The sequence below is a fragment of the Symphalangus syndactylus genome, chromosome 13 (genome assembly GCF_028878055.3).
Source record: "Symphalangus syndactylus isolate Jambi chromosome 13, NHGRI_mSymSyn1-v2.1_pri, whole genome shotgun sequence".
NCBI lineage: Eukaryota > Metazoa > Chordata > Mammalia > Primates > Hylobatidae > Symphalangus > Symphalangus syndactylus.
In genome coordinates, this window is record NC_072435.2 from 40,704,425 (window position 1) to 40,723,800 (window position 19,376).

The 19,376-nt window shown below is 56.0% G+C and overlaps 2 protein-coding genes across 11 annotated transcripts in view; one reads left to right on the top strand and one right to left on the bottom strand.

Moving 5' to 3' along the window:
• Nucleotides 1–14,132, top strand: part of PKN1 (protein kinase N1) — a 40,120-nt gene extending 25,988 nt beyond the window's left edge. For all 9 annotated transcript variants that reach the window (XM_055235513.1, XM_063616230.1, XM_055235509.1 and 6 more), the window contains 13 exons: nt 5,560–5,635; nt 5,722–5,863; nt 5,954–6,047; nt 9,859–9,938; nt 10,015–10,090; nt 10,173–10,264; nt 11,635–11,811; nt 12,048–12,110; nt 12,208–12,284; nt 12,459–12,601; nt 12,868–12,975; nt 13,063–13,143; nt 13,860–14,132. In XM_055235513.1, coding sequence (XP_055091488.1) covers nt 5,560–5,635; nt 5,722–5,863; nt 5,954–6,047; nt 9,859–9,938; nt 10,015–10,090; nt 10,173–10,264; nt 11,635–11,811; nt 12,048–12,110; nt 12,208–12,284; nt 12,459–12,601; nt 12,868–12,975; nt 13,063–13,143; nt 13,860–14,063 — 1,413 coding nt within the window. In that variant the 3' untranslated portion in view covers nt 14,064–14,132. The remainder of the gene's footprint in view (nt 1–5,559; nt 5,636–5,721; nt 5,864–5,953; nt 6,048–9,858; nt 9,939–10,014; nt 10,091–10,172; nt 10,265–11,634; nt 11,812–12,047; nt 12,111–12,207; nt 12,285–12,458; nt 12,602–12,867; nt 12,976–13,062; nt 13,144–13,859) is intronic.
• Nucleotides 14,133–14,737: 605 nt separating this feature from the next.
• On the bottom strand, nt 14,738–17,704 carry PTGER1 (prostaglandin E receptor 1). 2 transcript variants are annotated; one of them, XM_055235545.2, is made up of 3 exons: nt 17,564–17,704; nt 15,649–16,607; nt 14,738–15,099 (listed from the first exon to the last, which is right to left on the bottom strand). In XM_055235545.2, the coding sequence occupies exons 2-3, from the start codon at nt 16,588–16,590 to the stop codon at nt 14,833–14,835; spliced, it is 1,209 nt and encodes a 402-aa protein (XP_055091520.1). In that variant the 5' UTR covers nt 16,591–16,607; nt 17,564–17,704; the 3' UTR covers nt 14,738–14,832. The 2 variants fall into 2 exon arrangements, with proteins under 2 accessions (XP_055091520.1, XP_063470964.1); XM_063614894.1 differs by lacking the exon at nt 17,564–17,704 and having other exon boundaries at nt 14,777–15,099; nt 15,649–16,682.
• Between the last annotated feature and the right edge of the window lie 1,672 nt (nt 17,705–19,376).

The window sequence follows — 19,376 nt, forward strand, 5'->3', positions numbered from 1 at the left end:
CTAGAAGGGAAAGATATGTTTTAGATCAGGCTTTTCTAGAAAGGGAAGATAGGCTTTAGATCATGTTATTCTTGGGCCGGGCGCAGTGGCTCACGCCTGTAATCCCAGCACTTTGGGAGGCCGAGGCGGGCGGATCACAAGGTCAGGAGATCGAGACCATCCTGGCTAACACGGTGAAACCCCGTCTCTACTAAAAATACAAAAAATTAGCCGGGCGAGGTGGCAGGCGCCTGTAGTCCCAGCTACAAGGGAGGCTGAGGCAGGAGAATGGCGTGAACCCCGGGGGGCGGAGCCTGCAGTGAGCCGAGATCGCGCCACTGCACTCCAGCCTGGGTGAAAGAGCGAGACTCCATCTCAAAAAAAAAAAAAAAAAAAAAAAACAATTTAGATCATGTTATTCTGAAAAGGGAAGATACGTTTTAGATTTGCCTTTTCTGGAAGGGGAAGGCATGTTTTAGGTCAGGCTTTTCTAAAAAGGGAAGATATGTTTTAGATGTATCTCTTCTAGAAGGGGAAGATACGTTTTAAATAGATATCTTGTAGAGGGAAAGGTATGTTTTAGATCAGGCTTTTCTAGAAAGGGAAGATAGGCTTTAGATCTGCCTGTTCTAGGCTGGGCGTGGTGGCTCACGCCTGTAATCCCAGCACTTTGGAAGGCGGAGGCAGGTGGATCACCTGAGGTCAGGGAGACCAGCCTGGCCAACATGGTGAAACCGCATCTCAACTAAAAATACAAAATTAGCTGGCTGTGGTGGCACATGCCTTTAGTCCCAGCTACTCGGGAGGCTGAGACAGGAGAATCGCTTGAACCCAGGAGGCAGAGGCTGCAGTGAGCTGAGATCCCACCACTGCACTCCAGCCTGGGCAACAGAGCGAGACTCCATCTCCAAAAAAAAAAAAAAAAAGATCTGCCGGTTCTAGAAGGGGAAGATATATTTTAGATCAGGCTCTTTTAGAAGCATAAGATATGTTTTAGATATGGTTTCTCTTAGTGTGGAAAGATAGTTTCAGATCAGGCTCTTTTAGAAGTGGCAGGTATGTTTTATATCAGTGTATTCTAGAAGGGGAAGATACATTTTAGATCTGTCTCTGAACCTTGATAGAAAAGCACACCTTGGCCAGGCGTGGTGGCTCATGCCTGTAATCCCAGCACTGTGGGAGGCCAAGGCGGGTGGATCACTTGAGGCCAGGAGTTCCAGACTAGCCTGTTCAACATGGTGAAACCCCATCTGTATTAAAAATACAAAAATTAGCTGGGCATGTTAGTGGGCACCTGTAATCCCAGCTACTCGGGAGGCTGAGGCAGGAGAATTGCTTGAACCCAGGAGACGGAGGTTGCAGTGAGGTGAGATCACGCAATTGCACTCCAGCCTGGGCAACAGAGTAAGACTCTGTCTCAAAAGAAAAAAAAAAAGAAGAAGAAGAAAAGCACTTCTGATTAGCCACATCAGTGATAGGACCTTAGCTGGGATTGGTTTTGTTCTGAGGCAAGATATTAAAAAAAAAAAAAAAAAAAAAAAGCAGCAGCAGCAGCTGATTTCCAAATTTAGAAATGTTTAAAGAAAAAGGAAATAAATTATAAAATTTCATCCAGCCAGAAAAGAGATACAAAACCTGGCAACATATCGTGGTGATTGCTACCAGAGCCACAGTCAAGAGAAAGCGATTCCTTCCACAGCTGTGTGAGGGTGAAGGTCTGAATTGAGGTGGCCTGTACTTGGCATTGTTGAGATCTGGGGCTACATCATCCTCTGTAGTGGGGCTGTCCTGTGTACTAGAGGATGTTTAGCAGCACCTCTCCCCACTGCTTACAGGATGTCAGTAGCACCGCCTCCCCCTGTGTTTTGACAGCCCAGAGGTCTCCAGACATTGTCAAGTGCTCCCTGGCCGAGAACCCCTGGTCTGAATGACATTTCTAGCTGAGTTCTTATAGTATAAGCCAGGCTCTGTAGCGAGTACTTTGGCGATGTGAACTCATTAATTCTCACAACCAACCAACAAAAGAGGGACTGTTATTACTCAAATTTGATAGAGGAGGAAACTGGGGCACAGAGAAGGAAAGTCACTTGACCCCTCATTTAGCCAAATTATGCTAAACAACTCTTTTAATCTTCTGCTAACCTATATGTGTACCCCGTTTTACATATATATGATAGATTACCTATATATGTATACACACACATGTTATCTATTATTTACCCACCTACGTGTCCATCCATCCATTCTGTCTGTCTGTCTATGCATTCATCCATCCATCTTTTTTTTTTTTTTTTTTTTGAGATGGAGTCTCACTGTCTCCCAGGCTGGAGTGCAGTGGCGCTATCTTGGCTCACTGCAACCTCTGCCTCCCGGGTTCATGCCATTCTCCTGCCTCAGCCTCCCAAGTAGCTGGGACTACAGGCGCCCGCTACCACGCCTGGCTAATTTTTTGTATTTTTAGTAGAGATGAGGTTTCACCGTGTTAGCCAGGATGGTCTCGATCTCTGACCTCGTGATCTGCCTGCCTCAGCCTCCCAAAGTGCTGGGATTACCGGCGTGAGCCACTGCGCCTGGCCCAGCCATCTTACCAATGCATCCTCTATCCATTGATAGATACACCTATATTATCTATCTGTCTTATCTATGTATCCATCTATATTAGGTATCTATATCATCTATTTATCTAATCCATCTATCCATTTATCTGTCTCTCTATCTATCTATATATTATCCATCAACCAATCTATTTTTCCATGCATCCGTCTCTATTGTCAGTCATATTATCCATCAATCTTATGAATGCATCATCCATCCATCTATCCATCCCTGTATATTTCTCTCTATATATATCTACCCATTCCTCTCTCTATCTCTATCTATCCCTCTCTATATCTGTCCGTGCCTCTATTTTTCTCTATATTGCTGTATCTATCCATCCACCTATATTATCTATCAACTAATCTATCTTTCTACCCATCTGTCTATATTATCTATCCATCTATATTATCTATCATCTTATCCATCCATTTATCTATGCTCATCCCTCTATCCACCCATCTCTGTATATTACTCTATCTCTATTTATATCCACCTATTCCTCTCTCTGTCTCTATCTATCCCTCTCTATATCTATCTGTGTCTCTATTTTTCTCTCGATAGCTATATCTATCTATCCATCGATCCATCCATCCTTCTCTCTCTATGAATCCCTTTCTCTATCAGTCCCTCTCTCTTTCTCTATCTGTAACTACCCTTCCATCCATGCCCCTCTCTATCTACCTGCGTCTATATCTGTCTCTTTCTATGTCTATTTATCCATCTCTCTATATCCATATCCCTAAGCAGAGGTTCTGCCCTGGTCTGACCATCAAGCACCAGTGAAAGAAAGGGGCGGGGCCAGGCATGGTGGCTCACGCCTGTAATCCCAGCACTTTGGGAGGCCGAGGCGGGCAGATCACCAGGTCAGGAGTTCGAGACTAGCCTGGTCAACATGGTGAAACCCCGTCTCTACTAAAAATAGAAAAATTAGCCGGGTGTGGTAGCAGGCACCTGTAATTCCAGCTATGCGGGAGGCTGAGGCAGGAGAATCACTTGAACCTGGGAGGCGAAGGTTGCAGTGAGCTGAGATCGCACCATTGCACTCCAGCCTGGGCAACAAGAGCGAAACTCTGTCTTAAAAAAAAAAAAAAAAAAGAAGGGGGCATGGAGAAGAGTTGACTCCAGATGGCAGAGCTTTAAAATTGTTCTCCCATTCAGAACACAGCCCAAACCAAATGGAAAGTGATGGTGGGTGGCCTGGGGGACACATTCTAAAGCGTTTCTCCTTGCCTTCAAGGTCTCTCTGTGGCATTCTATTTTGTTTTTATGCCTCTACAGAAGCACCATTCCATAGAACTTTCTGCAGCTCTGGCCAGGTGCTATGGCTCATGCCTATAATCCCAGCACTTTGGGAGGCTGAGGCAGATGGATCATTTGAAGTCAGGAGTTTGAGACCAGCCTGGCCAACATGGTGAAACCCCATCTTTACTAAAAATACAAAAATTCAGCTGGGTGCGGTGGCTCACGCCTGTCATCCCAGCACTTTGGGGGGTAGGCAGGCAGATCACCTGAGATCAGGAGTTCAAGACCAGCCTGGCCAACATGGAGAAACCCAGTCTCTACTAAAAATACAAAAATCAGCCAGGTGTGGTGGCACACGCCTGTAATCCCAGTTACTTGGGAGGCTGAGGCAGGAGAATCACTTGAACCCGGGAGGCGGAAGTTGTAGTGAGCCAAGATCGCACCACTGCACTCCAGCCTGGGCAACAGAGTGAGACTCTGTCTCAAAAAAAAAAAAAAAAAAATTAGCCAGGGATGGTGGTGGGCACCTGTAATCCCAGCTACTCAGGAGGCTGAGGCAGGAGAATCCCTAGAGCCTGGGAGGTGGAGGTTGTGGTGAGCCCAGATTGCGCCACTGCACTCCAGCCTGGGCAACAGAGTCTCAAAGAAAAAAGGAACTTTCTGCAGCTCTGTTGTCGACGCACCCACAGTAGCTGAGTTCTGTTGTAGATGGAAATGTTCTCTATCTGAAGTGCGACTAGTGTGACCAGGGAACAAAAGTTTTAATTTCACTGACATTTTCACTAATTTAAATTTAAATCGCCACATGTGACAACCGTACCAGACACTGCAGTTCTGTGACTTCAGCACCTTCTAGAAGTTGTGTTGAAGTTGGGAGAATTCAACTTGACAGGTAGCTTCCGTAGATGGGTGGGCACCAGCATTGCCTGGGGGCTTGTTGAAATGTTGAGTGCTTTAAGGCCAGGCGCGGTGGCTCGCGCCTGTAATCCCAGCACTTTGGGAGGCTAAAGTGGGCAGATCACTTGAGCCCAGGAGTTCAGGACCAGCCTGGCCAACATGGTGAAACTCCGTCTCTACAAAAAATACAACAATTTGCCAGGCAGGGGGGTGCGTGCCTGTAGTCCCAGCTACTCAGGAGGCTGAGGTGGGAGGATCTCTTGAGCCCAGGAGGTGGAGGCTGCAGTGAGCCGAGATTGGACTACTCATATGTGCATATATATATATGTGTGTGTATATATATATACATATATATGTGTGTGTGTGTATATATATATATATAGAGAGAGAGAGAGAGAGCGCGTGCGCGCGCTTCCTCCACTCCACGTTTCTGGCTCAGTAGGTCAAAGGGGGGCCTGGAAACCTGCGTTTCTAGCAAGTTCCCAGGTGTTGCTGCTACTGCAGGTCTGGGGTCTGGGAGCACATGTGGGGAATCTGGGTGTGGGATGGCATGGCATCTGTTTGCAGTCGCTGTCTGTCAGTCTTATTGGGTCAGATGCTCTCCCCACCTCTAGAAGGGGACCTGGTTGTCTGCTTCTTGCTTTTCCAAGACGTCCCTTCAGAAGGGGAGCCATGGGTTGCACTGATGACCTCTTCATTGTCACCTGGTACTCGGGTTGAATCTGATGCCACATGACCAGAACCCCACTTGGGTGCGCACACCTGTGCTCCTAGGGGCTTCCTTACCAAGCTGTCTGCCTGCAGGTGGGCAGGGGGTCCTCACATTTTGGTCCCTTCCTCCAGGTCACCTTCCGCAACCCTGTCATTGAGAGGATTCCTCGGCTCCGACGGCAGAAGAAAATTTTCTCCAAGCAGCAAGGTGAGAGGGTGCTCCAGGCCTCCTGCGGGAGAGGCCAGGGGTCCTGGGAGTGTCATGGAGGGTGACGCCTGCCCCTGTCCCCCCAGGGAAGGCGTTCCAGCGTGCTAGGCAGATGAACATCGATGTCGCCACATGGGTGCGGCTGCTGCGGAGGCTCATCCCCAATGCCACGGCCACAGGCACCTTCAGCCCTGGGGCTTCTCCGGGATCTGAGGCCCGGACCACGGGGTAAGGAAGGGGGGCCCCATGGTCCTGGCTGCCCCTTGAAGCCTTCGAGGGTCCTGGGTCCCAGACACACCCTCCTCTCGTCTGCTGCAGTGACGTATCGGTGGAGAAGCTGAACCTCGGCACTGACTCGGACAGCTCACCTCAGAAGAGCTCGCGGGATCCTCCTTCCAGCCCATCGAGCCTGGTGAGGTTCCCCCCTTCTCTCCCCCTAGGCCTGGCCTGGGCAGCATCAGGGGTCCTGCTCCGGCTCAGAGACCACTAGGAACTTCCCTGGAGCCACGCAGCATGTCTATGGCAGAACCAGGGCCCCAGATCTCTATGCTGGTTAAAAACTGTGCCCAGATCTCCATCCTAGTTAAAAAAACAGCTCATGCCTATAATCCCAGCACTTCTGGGAGGCTGACATGGGAGGATTGCTGGAGCCCAGGAGTTTGAGACCAGCCTGGGCAACACGGTGAGCCACTGTGAGCCATGATCCTGCCACTGCACTCCAGCCTGGGCAACATAGTGAAATCCTATCTCAAAAAACAAAACAGGCTGGGTGCAGTGGCTCACACCTGCAATCCCAGCACTTTGGGAGGCTGAGGCGGGTGGATCACTTGAGGCCGGGAGTTCAAGACCAGCCTGGCCAACACAATAAAACCCCATCTCTACTAAAAATATAAGAATTAGCCGGGTGCGGTGGTGGGCACCTGTAATCCCAGCTACCCGGGCAACTGGGGCAGGAGGATCAGTTGAACCTGAGAGGCGGAGGTTGCAGTAAGTCAAGATCACACCAACTGCGCTCCAGCCTGGGCGACAGAGCAAGACGCCATCTCAAAAAATAAAAATAAGTAAATAAAACTGTGAGCTCAGGGGCTGGACCCCCTGGGTTCCCACCCCTGCCCTGCCACCTCTTGGCTCTGTGCTTCACCTCTGTGCCTCAGTGTACCGCTTTGCAAAACGAGCATATTTAAAACTCATGTCAATGATAGAATGATTGAGAGAGTGCAGTTCTCTAGGCAGAGGCTACCACAAGCTGGGAGCCACAAGGGGACCTGCTGGGTGATGGAAATGTTCCTCATCTTGATCTAGGTCAGAGGTCAGCACGCATTTTCCAGAAAGGGTCAGAGAGTCAATATTTTTGGCTTTGTGGGCTAGACAGTCCCTGTCTGCTTTGTAGTTTGAAAGCAGCCACAGATGATATGTACACCATAAGCGTGTCTGTATTCCAGTAAAACCTTATTGGTAGTACATGTGGAAGTTTGAACATTGTAGAACTTTCATGGGCAATGAAATATTATTCCTTTGTTTTTTTTTCCCCCAACGATTTAAAAATGTAAAAATCAGTTCACCTGTGGTCTGAGCTACTTGGGAGGCCGAGGCAGGAGGATGACTTGAGCCCAGGAGTTGGAGTCCAGCCTGAACAACATGGCAAAACTCCATCTCTTTTTTTTTTTTTTTTTTGAGATGGAGTCCCACTCTGTTGCCCAGGCTGGAGTGCAGTGGCGTGATCTAGGCTCACTGCAACCTCTGCCTCCCAGTTTCAAGGGATTCTCCTGCCTCAGCCACCTGAGTAGCTGGGACTACAGGTGTGTGCCACCACACCCAGCTAATTTTTGTATTTTTAATAGAGACGGGGTTTCACCTTGTTGGCCAGGCTGGTCTTGAACTCCTGACCCCAAGTGTTCTCCCCTCCTCAGCCTCCCAAAGTGCTGAGATTACAGGTATGAGCTACTGCGCCCAGCCTGAATGCCTTTTTTTTTTTTTTTTTTTTTTTTGAGACGGAGTCTCGCTCTTTCACCCAGGCTGGAGTGCAGTGGCGCAATCTCGGCTCACTGCAGGCTCCGCCCCCAGGGTTCATGCCATTCTCCTGCCTCAGCCTCCCGCGTAGCTGGGACTACAGGCACCCGCCACCTCGCTCGGCTAATTTTTTGTATTTTTAGTAGAGACGGGGTTTCACCGTGTTAGCCAGGATGGTCTCGATCTCCTGACCTCGTGATCCTCCTGCCTCGGCCTCCCAAAGTGCTGGGATTACAGGCGTGAGCCACTGCACCCGGCCGCCTGAATGCATTTTATCTTTTATCTTTTTTTTTTTTGAAACGGGGTCTCGCTCTGCCACCCAGGGTGGAGTGCAGTGGTGCAATCACGGCTCGCTGCGGCCTCGACCTCCAGAGCTCAGGTGATCCTCTCACTTCAGCCTCCCAAGTAGCTGGGACTACAGGCGTGCACCACCACACCCAGCTAATTTTTTATAGATCTAATTTTTTAGAAAGTAGAAGTAATGGGTTGGGCGTGGTGGCTCATGCCTGTAATCCCAGCACTTTGGGAGGCCGAGGCAGGTGGATCACGAGATCAGGAGATCGAGATCATCCTGGCTAACATGGTGAAACCCCATCTGTACTAAAAATACAAAAAATTAGCCAGGTGTGGTGGCGGGTGCCTGTAGTCCCAGCTACTGGGGAGGCTGAGGCAGGAGAATGGCGTGAACCCAGGAGGCGGAGCTTGCAGTGAGCCGAGATCGCGCCACTGCACTCCAGCCTGGGCGACAGAGCGAGACTCCGTCTCAAAAAAAATAAAAAATGGAATAAGAATAAATGCTTCGTGGCATTCCATTAAATGACATACCTCATTAAAGTAGATGAGTGTGGCAGAAAATCCAAAAGGTTGATGACAGAATGCCGGGGGTGGGGAGATGTGGGGAAATAGGCACTCGGTGGGAGGCACAGGAATCAATTCCTCTCCTCAGGCAGGAAGTGCATATAATGCAGGCTATAGCTGGCTGAGCTAAACATGGACATTGTCGGCTGGGCGCGGTGGCTCACGTCTGTAATCCCAGCACTTTGGGAGTCCAAGGTGGGCGGATCATGAGGTCACGAGTTGGAGACCAACCTGGCCAACAAGGTGAAACCCCATCTCTACTAAAAATACAAAAATTAGCTGGGCATGGTGGCGCACGCCTGTAATCCCAGCTACTCGGGAGGCTGAGACAGGAGAATTGCTGGAACTCGGGAGGCGGAGGTTGCAGTGAGCCGAGATCACACCACTGTACCCCAGTCTGGGCAACAGAGTGAGACTCAGTCTCAAAAATAAAAAAAAAAATAAAAAATGGACGTTGTCGAGCCAGGCATGATGGCTTGCACTCGTAGTCCCAGCTACTCAGGAAGCTGAACGAAGAAGATCGCTTGAGGCCAGAAGTTTGAGACCAGCCCGAGGAACAGCACAAGACCCCATCTCTACAAAAATTAGGCTGGGCGCGGTGGCTCACGCCTGTAATCCTAGCACTTTGGGAGGCTGAGGCAGGTGGATCACCTCAGGTCGGGAGTTGAAGACCACCCTGACCAACATGGAGAAACCCCGTCTCTACTAAAAATATAAAAAATTAGCCGGGCGTGGTGGTGCATGCCTGTAATCCCAGCTATTTGGGAGGCTGAGGTAGGAGAATCACTTGAACCTGGGAGGCGGAGGTTGCAGTGAGTGGAGATCACACCATTGTACTCCAGCCTGGGCAACAAGAACGAAACTCCGTCTCAAAAAAAAAAAAAAAAAAAAAAAAAAAATTACCTGGGCGTGGTGGTGCAAGCCTTTAGTCCCAGCTACTCAGGAGGCGGAGGTAGAGTTGGAGGCTGCACTGAGCTATGACTGTGCCCCTGCACTCCATCCTGGGCGACAGAGCAAGACTCTGTCTCTAAAAAAAAAAAAAAAATCGGGTTGGGCATGGTGGCTCACGCCTGTAATCCCGGCACTTTGGGAGGCCGAGGCGGATGGATCACCTGAGGTCAGGAGTTCCAGACCAGCCTGGCCAACATGGTAAAACCCCGTCTCTACTAAAAATACAAAAATTAGCCAGGCGTGGTGGTGCAGGCGTGTGGCTGGAGGAGAGTGAGTGAGGGGCCGCGTGGGAGGAGAGGTGAGGACAGAGAGGTCGGGGGCAGATCTTGCAGGGCCTCGGAGGCTGTTGTGGTTATGACAGCATCTCTGACTCCCCTTACTCTGGCCTCCTCTCTCCGTCACAGAGCTCCCCGATCCAGGAATCCTCCACCACTCCCGAGCTGCCTTCGGAGACCCAGGAGACCCCAGGCCCCGCCCTGTGCAGGTGACACCACTCCCTGGCCCCCTGTCCACCACCCCTGCCCGCTGTCCTTGTTCTCACCAGTGGCCTCTCTCCACAGCCCTCTGAGGAAGTCACCTCTGACCCTTGAGGATTTCAAGTTCCTGGCGGTGCTGGGCCGGGGTCATTTTGGGAAGGTGAGGTGGAGGGCAGGGAATTGGGAGACCCCCCAGGTCCCTGGCTGGCCACTAAAACCATCCCTGCCCACTGTGGTTCCAGGTGCTGCTCTCTGAATTCCGGCCCAGTGGGGAGCTGTTCGCCATCAAGGCTCTGAAGAAAGGGGACATTGTGGCCCGAGACGAGGTGGAGAGGTGGGGACCTGCCGTGGTCCTCTGGGGACCTCTGTCTTCTTTTTTGGGAAATGACAGAACAGTTCTCTCCTTGGAGCTGCAGGGAGAGTGACTCATAGTAGTCACTAACGCCAGGCACGGTGGCTCTTGCCTGTAATCCCAGCACTCTGGGAGGCCGAGGCAGGTGGATCGTTTGGGCTCAGAATTTCAAGACCAGGCTGGGCAACATGGCGACACCCTATCTTTACAAAAAATACAAAATAACTAGCTGGGTGTGGTGGCACATGCTTGTAGCCCCAGCTACTCATGAGGCTGCGATAGGAGGATCGCCTGAGCCCAGTAGGTCAAGGTTTCAGTGAGCCGAGATCGTGCCACTGCACTCCAGCCTGGGCAACAGAGTGAGACCCTGTCTCAAAACAAACAAAAAGTCACTAATACCTACTAGCCTAATACCAAGATAATAATAGTTCTTAGAAAAGTTACTCATTTGTTCCTCCATGTAGCCCTATAAGCTAAATACTGATGGCACAGAGAGGTTGAGCAATTTACCCAAGGTCACACAGCCAGTAAGAAGCAGGTCCAGGATTCAAAGCTAGAGACTCAGGCTCTGAAGCCTGTGCCCTTCGTGGTGCCACCATACTGCCTCTGCTTTGGGGTCAGGTTCCTGGGTTCAAATCTCACTTGTGCAGCATGGGCTTGGAGATCCAGGGGAGGTCACTTTTCCCTTCAGAACCTCAGCCTTTTGGCTGGGCGCAGTGGCTCACGCCTGTAATCCCAGCACTTTGGGAGGCTGAGGTGGGCGGATCACCTGAGGTCAGGACATCGAGACCCGTGTGGCCGACATGGTGAAACCCTGTCTCTACTAAAAATACAAACATCAGCCAGGCATGGTGGTGGATGCCTGTAGTCCCACCTACTTGGGAGGCTGAGGCAGGAGAATCGCTTGAACCCAGGAGGCAGAGGTTGCAGCGAGCCAAGATCGCGCCACTGCACTCCAGCCTGACTCTGTCTGGAAAAAAAAAAAAAAAAAGAACCCCTCTTGATGTGGAGAAGCGGAATGTTACTGCCTTCCACACATGGTTGTCAGGAGCTCTCTACACAGTGCCTAACCCCTCTAAACATTCGGTACAGGCACTGAGATTGTCCTTGCTCTTCCCAGCATCCTTTTGATAATCAGGAACCCAACTCAGAAAGGCTGAAACAAGTAAAGAAATTTATTTGTCTGGATCAGAAAAGTCCAGGAGTGGGCTGCCTTCAGGCATGGCTGTATCCAGTTGCTGAGATGATGTTTCTTAGTTCTGCTTCCCTCTGTATGGGCTTTGCTTGCCATCTGGGAGTCTGGGGTAAGTGGCGGCCACGGTCTCTGACTTCTGTCCCCCACCCCTCCCCAGCCTGATGTGTGAGAAGCGGATATTGGCAGCAGTGACCACCGCCGGACACCCCTTCCTGGTGAACCTCTTTGGCTGTTTCCAGACACCGGAGCACGTGTGCTTCGTGATGGAGTACTCGGCTGGTGGGGACCTGATGCTGCACATCCACAGCGACGTGTTCTCTGAGCCCCGTGCCGTGTGAGCCTGGCCCCCTAGCCTGGGCCCCTGCCTCCCCCTACAGCATCTGACACTCAGTCCCCCCGAGAGGCTGGCAGCCTGCTTCTCACCCCTCCACCCTCAGGCTTTACTTCCCTCAGCCTCCCAGAGCTTTGGGTGGACTGGGGGGCTTTTGAGGATGTGGGAGCCAGGCTTATGTGACCCTCCCTCCTTGAAGGGTGGCCCTACCCCTCTCAGCAGCCTCTCTCTCTCTGCAGCTTTTATTCTGCCTGCGTGGTACTGGGCCTACAGTTTCTTCACGAACACAAGATCGTCTACAGGTGTGTGCGTGTGTGCATGCGTGTGCACACTGCCCGTTGTGTGGACAGCGCCCAGCCCCCCGCTCATCCCTCTTTCCACCCCTCCAACCCCCAACAGGGACCTGAAGTTGGACAATTTGCTCCTGGACACCGAGGGCTACGTCAAGATCGCAGACTTTGGCCTCTGCAAGGAGGGTGAGGGGCTGGCCTCGGGAGTAGACAAAGGAGGGGGAAGGAATGGGGTCCCTAACCCTACTCAGGGTGCCCCCCACCCTGACCCTGGGACAGGGCTGGCTGTGTGGACAACCCCACATTGGGCTGAGCGACTCCTCTGGCCCCCATAACCTCACACGGCCTTGCTGTCCCCAGGGATGGGCTATGGGGACCGGACCAGCACATTCTGTGGGACCCCGGAGTTCCTGGCCCCTGAGGTGCTGACGGACACGTCGTACACGCGGGCTGTGGACTGGTGGGGGCTGGGTGTGCTGCTCTACGAGATGCTGGTTGGCGAGGTGAGACCCCGCCCCTGTGTGTCTTGGATCTCATCGGAACCTGCGTGTGCCCGGGGTGGGATCCAAGTCTGCGTCTACCACATGTGTGATTGAGGGCTGCTGCCTCTGCTTCCCTGGCCTCAGTTTCCACATCTATAAAATGGGGCATTTCGCTGCCCAAGTAAGCTAGCACCCAAGAGCTGCAGTAGAGTGTGGGACTCAGGCCGGGCTGGGTGTGGAGCAGCCAGATGAGAGGCCTCATGCACCCCGGGCCGCCCTCTCCCCAGTCCCCATTCCCAGGGGATGACGAGGAGGAGGTCTTCGACAGCATCGTCAATGACGAGGTTCGCTACCCCCGCTTCCTGTCGGCTGAAGCCATCGGCATCATGAGAAGGGTGAGGACCCCCGACGTGGGGCGGGCCTGGGGAGGGCACTGGGTCCCAGGAGGGGACAGATCCTGACACAGCGCTCCTTCCTCCAAGCTGCTGCGGAGGAACCCAGAGCGGAGGCTGGGATCTAGCGAGAGAGATGCAGAAGATGTGAAGAAACAGCCCTTCTTCAGGGTGAGATTCCCCACGAGGACCTCAGTGACCCCGGTCCTCCCCCAGGGCCGATTCATCACCCCACACCCAATGCCCCCCATGCCTAGCCGCTTTGCCTCAAGGGCCTTGTTGCACCTCCAGGGCAACATCGTCACCTCCTTTGACACCCCCATTTCCCCCCTCCACTTTTGTTCCCCCCAGGGACCCTCCTAATCCCACATCTCCACTTTTCCCTTTTTTTTTTTTTTTTTTTTTAAGCCAGGGTCTTGCTCTGTCACCCAGGCTGGAGTGCAGTGGCTCAATCTCGGCTCACTGCAACCTCTGCCTCCCAGGTTCATGCGATTCTCCTGCCTCAGCCTCCCAAGTACCTGGGATTACAGGTGCACACCACTTCACCACACCGGGCTAATTTTTGTATTTTTAGTAGAGACAGGGTTTCGCCATGTTGGCCAGGCTGGTCTTGAACTCCTGGCCTCAAGTGATCCTCCCGCCTCGGCCTCCCAAAGGGCTGGGATTACAGTCGTGAGCCACCATGCCCGGCCTCCACTTTTCCTAATCCCGCTTCTCCACCAGGCTCTTGCAGGTGATCCCTCCTGAGCACCAGTCCCCCCACTCCACTTTTCCTCTATATGCTGACTCCTCTCCGTGGTCCCCGAGCCCCAGGACTGGTCCCCACTGCAGCACGCCCCCTCCTCAGCCTCCAGGCTGACCCTCCCCTCCGCTTCCCTCCCCTGCAGACTCTGGGCTGGGAAGCCCTGTTGGCCCGGCGCCTGCCGCCGCCCTTTGTGCCCACGCTGTCCGGCCGCACCGACGTTAGCAACTTCGACGAGGAGTTCACCGGGGAGGCCCCCACACTGAGCCCGCCCCGCGACGCGCGGCCCCTCACAGCCACGGAGCAGGCAGCCTTCCTGGACTTCGACTTCGTGGCCGGGGGCTGCTAGCCCCCTCCCCTGCCCCTGCCCCTGCCCGAGAGCTCTTAGTTTTTAAAAAGGCCTTTGGGATTTGCCCGATCCTTGCGTCCTCCGTGTCTTCTTGTGTGCAGTCATTGGGGGTAGGGGCGTGCTTGGAGTTGCGGACGTTTGGGGGGCAGGTGGCTGGGTGGTCGTGGGAGTCTCGAGTGATGGGGGTGTCATTTGAAGAGGATCAAGGAGCAGTGTGGACTCGGGGCTGTTATTATGGTGGGGAGCGCGGGTAAGCCGAGATGGGAGGGGGGTCGGGATTGTGTTGGGGGGCGCCCGGGGGCATGGGGCAAAATTGTTTGGGGGTAGGGTTTTGGGGCTGTATTGGAAGAGCTCAAAGCCGCAGTGAGCAGAATGGTTTCGGAAGTCCGTTAGGGCGGCGGCAAGGTCAGGAAACGCCCCCCACACCCTCTGTCTCTGCTCCCACCGGAGCCCCAGCCTCCGCCGCCCGCACGGTGTGCTTGCTCCTGCGGCTCCGGCGCCCACGGGCCTGGCACCCTCGAGCTTCCTAGAACCGCGCCTCCGTGTCTCCGCGCCCTCTTCTGGCAGGCCCCGGAACTGCATCCGCCCTGGAGGCGCACGCGACGTCCCGGCAGCCCCCCGCGCGGCCCCAGTGGATGCCGAAGCCCCGACGGGACACACCGCCCTGCCTGGGCTCGCAGAATGGCTTTTTATTCCTCAAAGGCTCTGCGCCGCGCACCTGGGCCCAGACCAGAGTGGGCTGGCCTAGTCGTTGGGCCTCCGGTTGTGCTTAGAAGTGGCTGAGGCCGCTGTGCCGGGAACTGCGCAGCGAGCTGGCCTCCCATGCGCTCGGGGTTAGGCCCAGCCCCGCGGGGCCGCCCTTGGCCCCGGCCCTCGGGGGCAGGAGGCGAAGCAGTTGGCGCAGCACGGCCTGGCGCAGCAGGATGTACACCCAAGGGTCCAGGATCTGGTTCCAGGAGGCAAGGCGCACGGCCAGGAACAGTGGCCGCTGCAGGGAGGTAGAGCTCCAGCCCCCGACGGCCAGCGCCACCAACACCTGCGGGGGAAGCCGGTGTGAGCCTTAGAGCAGGCGCGGGCGCACGGGGGCTCAGGGATGGTGGGGGCGTGGCCGGAAGGTAAAAGCCTGGGAGGAGGGGTGAGCCGTCGCAGGAGGGTAAATGGGGATCCAGATGGGAAGGGGATACGGAAAAAAAGGGGGGCAAAGAAACAAACACCTTCAGTGGGTGAGGGTCCGGCCGTAGAAGAGTCTCAGGTATCCCGGAAAGAGGAAAAACGAGGGGGTTGGGTGAAAGGACTAGGGAATGAAGCGCGGGGGCTTATAACGGTGGGGCAGGAGAGGAGGCTTGTGTGGGTCGGGGTGCGCTACAAAGATCCCAAAAAGGAAGAGGAGGGGGGGCTAGGAGGAAGGATGGGAGGTCAGATGGAGAAGGCAATGCTGGCTTTCGGGACAGGTGGGGCCTCCAGGGGCCGGGGCCTTGGTTGAGTCCAGGATGGAGGCCCCAGGTGTCCTGGGACGACAAAGGGCGGGAGGGTGCCGAGAGGGAGCGGGAAGGAGCGTGGCTCGAGGGGCCGGTGCGCCCCTCACCAGCATTGGGCTCCAGCAGATGCACGACACCACCATGATACCGACAAGCTGGCCCACCATCTCCACGTCGTGGGCACGAGCTCTGCGTGCAGAGCCGCGGCTCCGGGAGCCGCCAAAGAAGGTGGAGGCCGAAGCGATGGACGAGGCGGACGAGGCGGAGGCCGAGCGGGGTCCGCGCGCCCCCCAGCGACGCCGGCTGTCGGGGCCTGAGGCCGGGGGAGGCCGTCGGGAGCGGCGTCGCCAGCGGGCGCGTAGCAGAGCCAGGCCGCTGAGCGTGTTGCACACTAGCGCGGCGAGGAGCGCGACCAGGCCGACGCTGGCGAAGAGACCAGCAAGCAGTGCCTGGCGCCAGCCGCCCGGGGGACTCAGGCCGATGAAGCACCACGTGCCCGGGTACTGCAGCTCATAGCGGCCCACGCGCGCCAGCGGCAGCAGCGCCACGGCCAAGGCCACCGCGGCCACCGCGGCCAACGCCAGGCGCGCGCGGGCGACCGAGACCCGCGCGGCGTGGAGCAGCGGTCGCGTGACGCCCACGCAGCGCTCCACGGCCATGCCACAGCCCAGCAGCAGCGGGCACAGGCCGAAGAAGACCATGCAGCCGCCCAGGAAGTGGCAGGCCCCGCCGGCCGGAGCGCGCCCCGCAGTGTACAGACGCAGCACCAGCGCGCCCGGGATCACGTGGCCCGCCAGGTCGGTGGCCAGCAGGCTGGCCACGAACAGCAGGAAGGTGGCGGCCGAGCGGCGGCGTCGCAGGCGGCCCGCGGCCTGCGCCAGCAGCGCCAGCGCCAGCAGGTTGGACACGGCGCCCAGCGTCATGGAGAAGATGGGCAGCGCGGGCGAAGCGCCCGACGGCGCCACGGCCGACGTGTTGGAGACCCAGGGCGCCGCGCATGTGGTCGCCTCGCCCGTCAGGCTCAGGTTGAGGGGCCCGCAAGGGCTCATGTCAGGCGCCAGGGGTGCTGGATAGAGGAGAGGAGGGCAGAGTGAGGCTGGCTGGGCCGGGGCGGGGACCAGCCCACGGTGCCATCTCAGAACATCAGGGCCTGTTTGACTCCATGGCGTTCTCAGGCGGCCCCTCTGCCCATGGCAGTTGCCATGGGCAACTCCAAATGACCTGGCCACTCCATTTGGAAACCCTCCTCCCTCTCTTTCGCCTCTCACCACCCCATCTCCTGCTCCAGGGCCTCCCTCTATCCCCACTGGCCCCTTCTCTGCCCTTCATGGTTCCCTGCAATATTCCCCCCAGCCCGTCCTCAGGCATCTCTGCCAGTGCCTCTGGGCCTCACAGATTTCTCCCCACCCCCCGACCCCCACCTTCCATTTTTACACCGCAGCAAATTCCTGAGGCCTGTGGCTCCATCTGATAGCTCTCACCCATTTCTGCCCCTGTGGCCCTACCTGACTTTCCCCATGTCAGCTTTACTCCAGTCCCATCCTCGATGCCCCAGCCCCATCTCTACCACCATGGGCACATCTCTCCCCACGGCCATGTCCCTGTCCCCCATGGACCCATCTCTGACTCTACATGGCATAGCCACATCTGTGCCATGGATCCATCTCTGCTCCTGCCCCACGGACCTGCCTCTGCTCCACTGCGGTCTCTCGCCAGGCCCTACCCTGATCACCTCTGCCTCATCCTGGGTGCCCACGGTTCCACTCCATATCCCTGCCCCAGAGGCCTGGAGGCGGCCCCACGACCATCCACTCACTCTTTGATATCCTGGTGGTGAGGGCTGAAAGGGCGGAACTGCCCACCAGGCCAGATGGGAAGGGAGGATGGGCAGACGGTAAGACAGGGACGCACAGATCAGGGAGAAGAGCCCAGGGACACAGGACTGACAGCAGGTGGCCATGGCCCCACCTCTTCATGCCCTCCTCCTCCGCAATCAGGGACCCTCATGTGCAACCCGCTTACCCGGCACTGCCTGGGATGCGGGGTCCCCATCACCGGCCGCTCAGCCCTGCCGCCAACTGCGCCCTGGCTCTCCGGCAAGCCGCTTCCTCCCTCCCTCTTCCTGGGGTGGCTCCTCGGCTCCTCCCGCCGCCCTTGCTGGCCTCCAGGGGCCGCTCCACCCCGCGCACGCCCGCTGGGGGCCTGGAGAGGCAGAGACCCCACTCTCTGCTCCTGGCAATGGGCGGGGGCCACTCTGGGCCCCAGCGGCTCCCTCCACGAGGAGTGAAGCTCCCTGGAGTCAGTCTGGCCCCCTGTGACCCCCTCCTCCCAGCAGGGCAGGAGCAGCCCCCTTCCCCCCCGAGGCTCGGGCCTCTTGCCTCATTAATAAAGTGGATAAAATCTAAACACTGGAAAATGTGAGCGTCGTCTGGGGCTGGCCGGGGCGGCTGCAGGGGGTGCCACTGCCCCCTCCCTGGGGCTTTGGGGCTAGGGAGGCTAACTCCAATTCTGTGGGGCCAGCAATGCCCCCTGCCCTGCCAAAGCCTTCGTGGATGTCGGGGTGGGTGCTGGTGGGCAGGGCCTCCGGTAGACCAGCTTGGGTCAGGCCCAGCCTGGCCAGGGGATCCGCCTACTATTTATACAGGGGCTTAAGCCCTGGCTAGGGCCACAGAGAGTCATATCCTGGGAGGCAAGGGGAGGAGGCTGAAATGGGGCAGCGGAACCAGGAGGCCTGGTGACCTGGGGACTCTCCCCAGTGTCTGGCTCCTGCTTTAAGATGGGCTGAGTGACACCTGGGACACACGTCCTAAGCCACAAATACTCGCCTCCTGCCCTGAGAAGTTGGGTCACACTGGCACAGCCTCACACCCTAAGACATACAATCCTGTCACTTCCCACTCAGTTTCATCCTGTCCCCATCTCAGCACAGCCAGGTTGCTGCCGCCACATCCCTGCACTCAGGGTCTTACCCCCAGCGCCGGGACGCACCCAGAGTTACTGCCTCAATTCCAGCCCCTCCCCTCAACACCCCAAAATGCAGCCCTCTGAGATGATCACCTGCACCACCCTCCTTAGTGCTGGGAAATAGGGTCTCGCTTGGCACCCCGAGAGACACACACATGCACACGCACTCCTTATTGCCAAAACTGCCCCTGACCACACTCTGTATGACTTGTGATGACCCCCCAACAATCCCAGACAGGCCCCACAAGCACACTCCGTACACCCAAGGCACAAGAAGTGACACCCCCTGCTCCTGGACACCAGAGACCTAGCTGGCCACCCCCACCCTCACCCAGAAACAGCAATGCCCTGAGACACACACACCTGCACCCCTAGACACCCCTAGACCTAGCCAGCACCCCCACCCAGGAAACAGCAACATCCCGAGACATACCCTGACATCCCTGAACACCCCAAGACCTAGCCAGGCACCCCTCCTTGCCCCAGAAACAACAGCACCCTAAGACACACACGCCCACACCCCGGGCACCCCAAGACACAGTCACTCCGTTGCACTCGCCACCATCAGACACTGCCAGTTACACCTGCAATTGCCCTGGAACACAGAGCCGGTTATCACATCCCTTACCCACGACACAGCCCTCCCTCACTGCGTCACGAGCCATCAACACTCTGATAGACTCACAGTCCTACCCCACACCCGAGACGCACACAGCCACACCCCTTCACCACCGCAGCTGGCTCCCAGCACAGACACCTGAGGAGCCCACAGGTGCCCAGGGATGCCCTGAGTCACCAGGACTGCGGCTCCCCGACTCCACCCGGGTCTGCCCACCAACACCCAGCCCCGAGGGTCTTCCCCTCTTCCCCC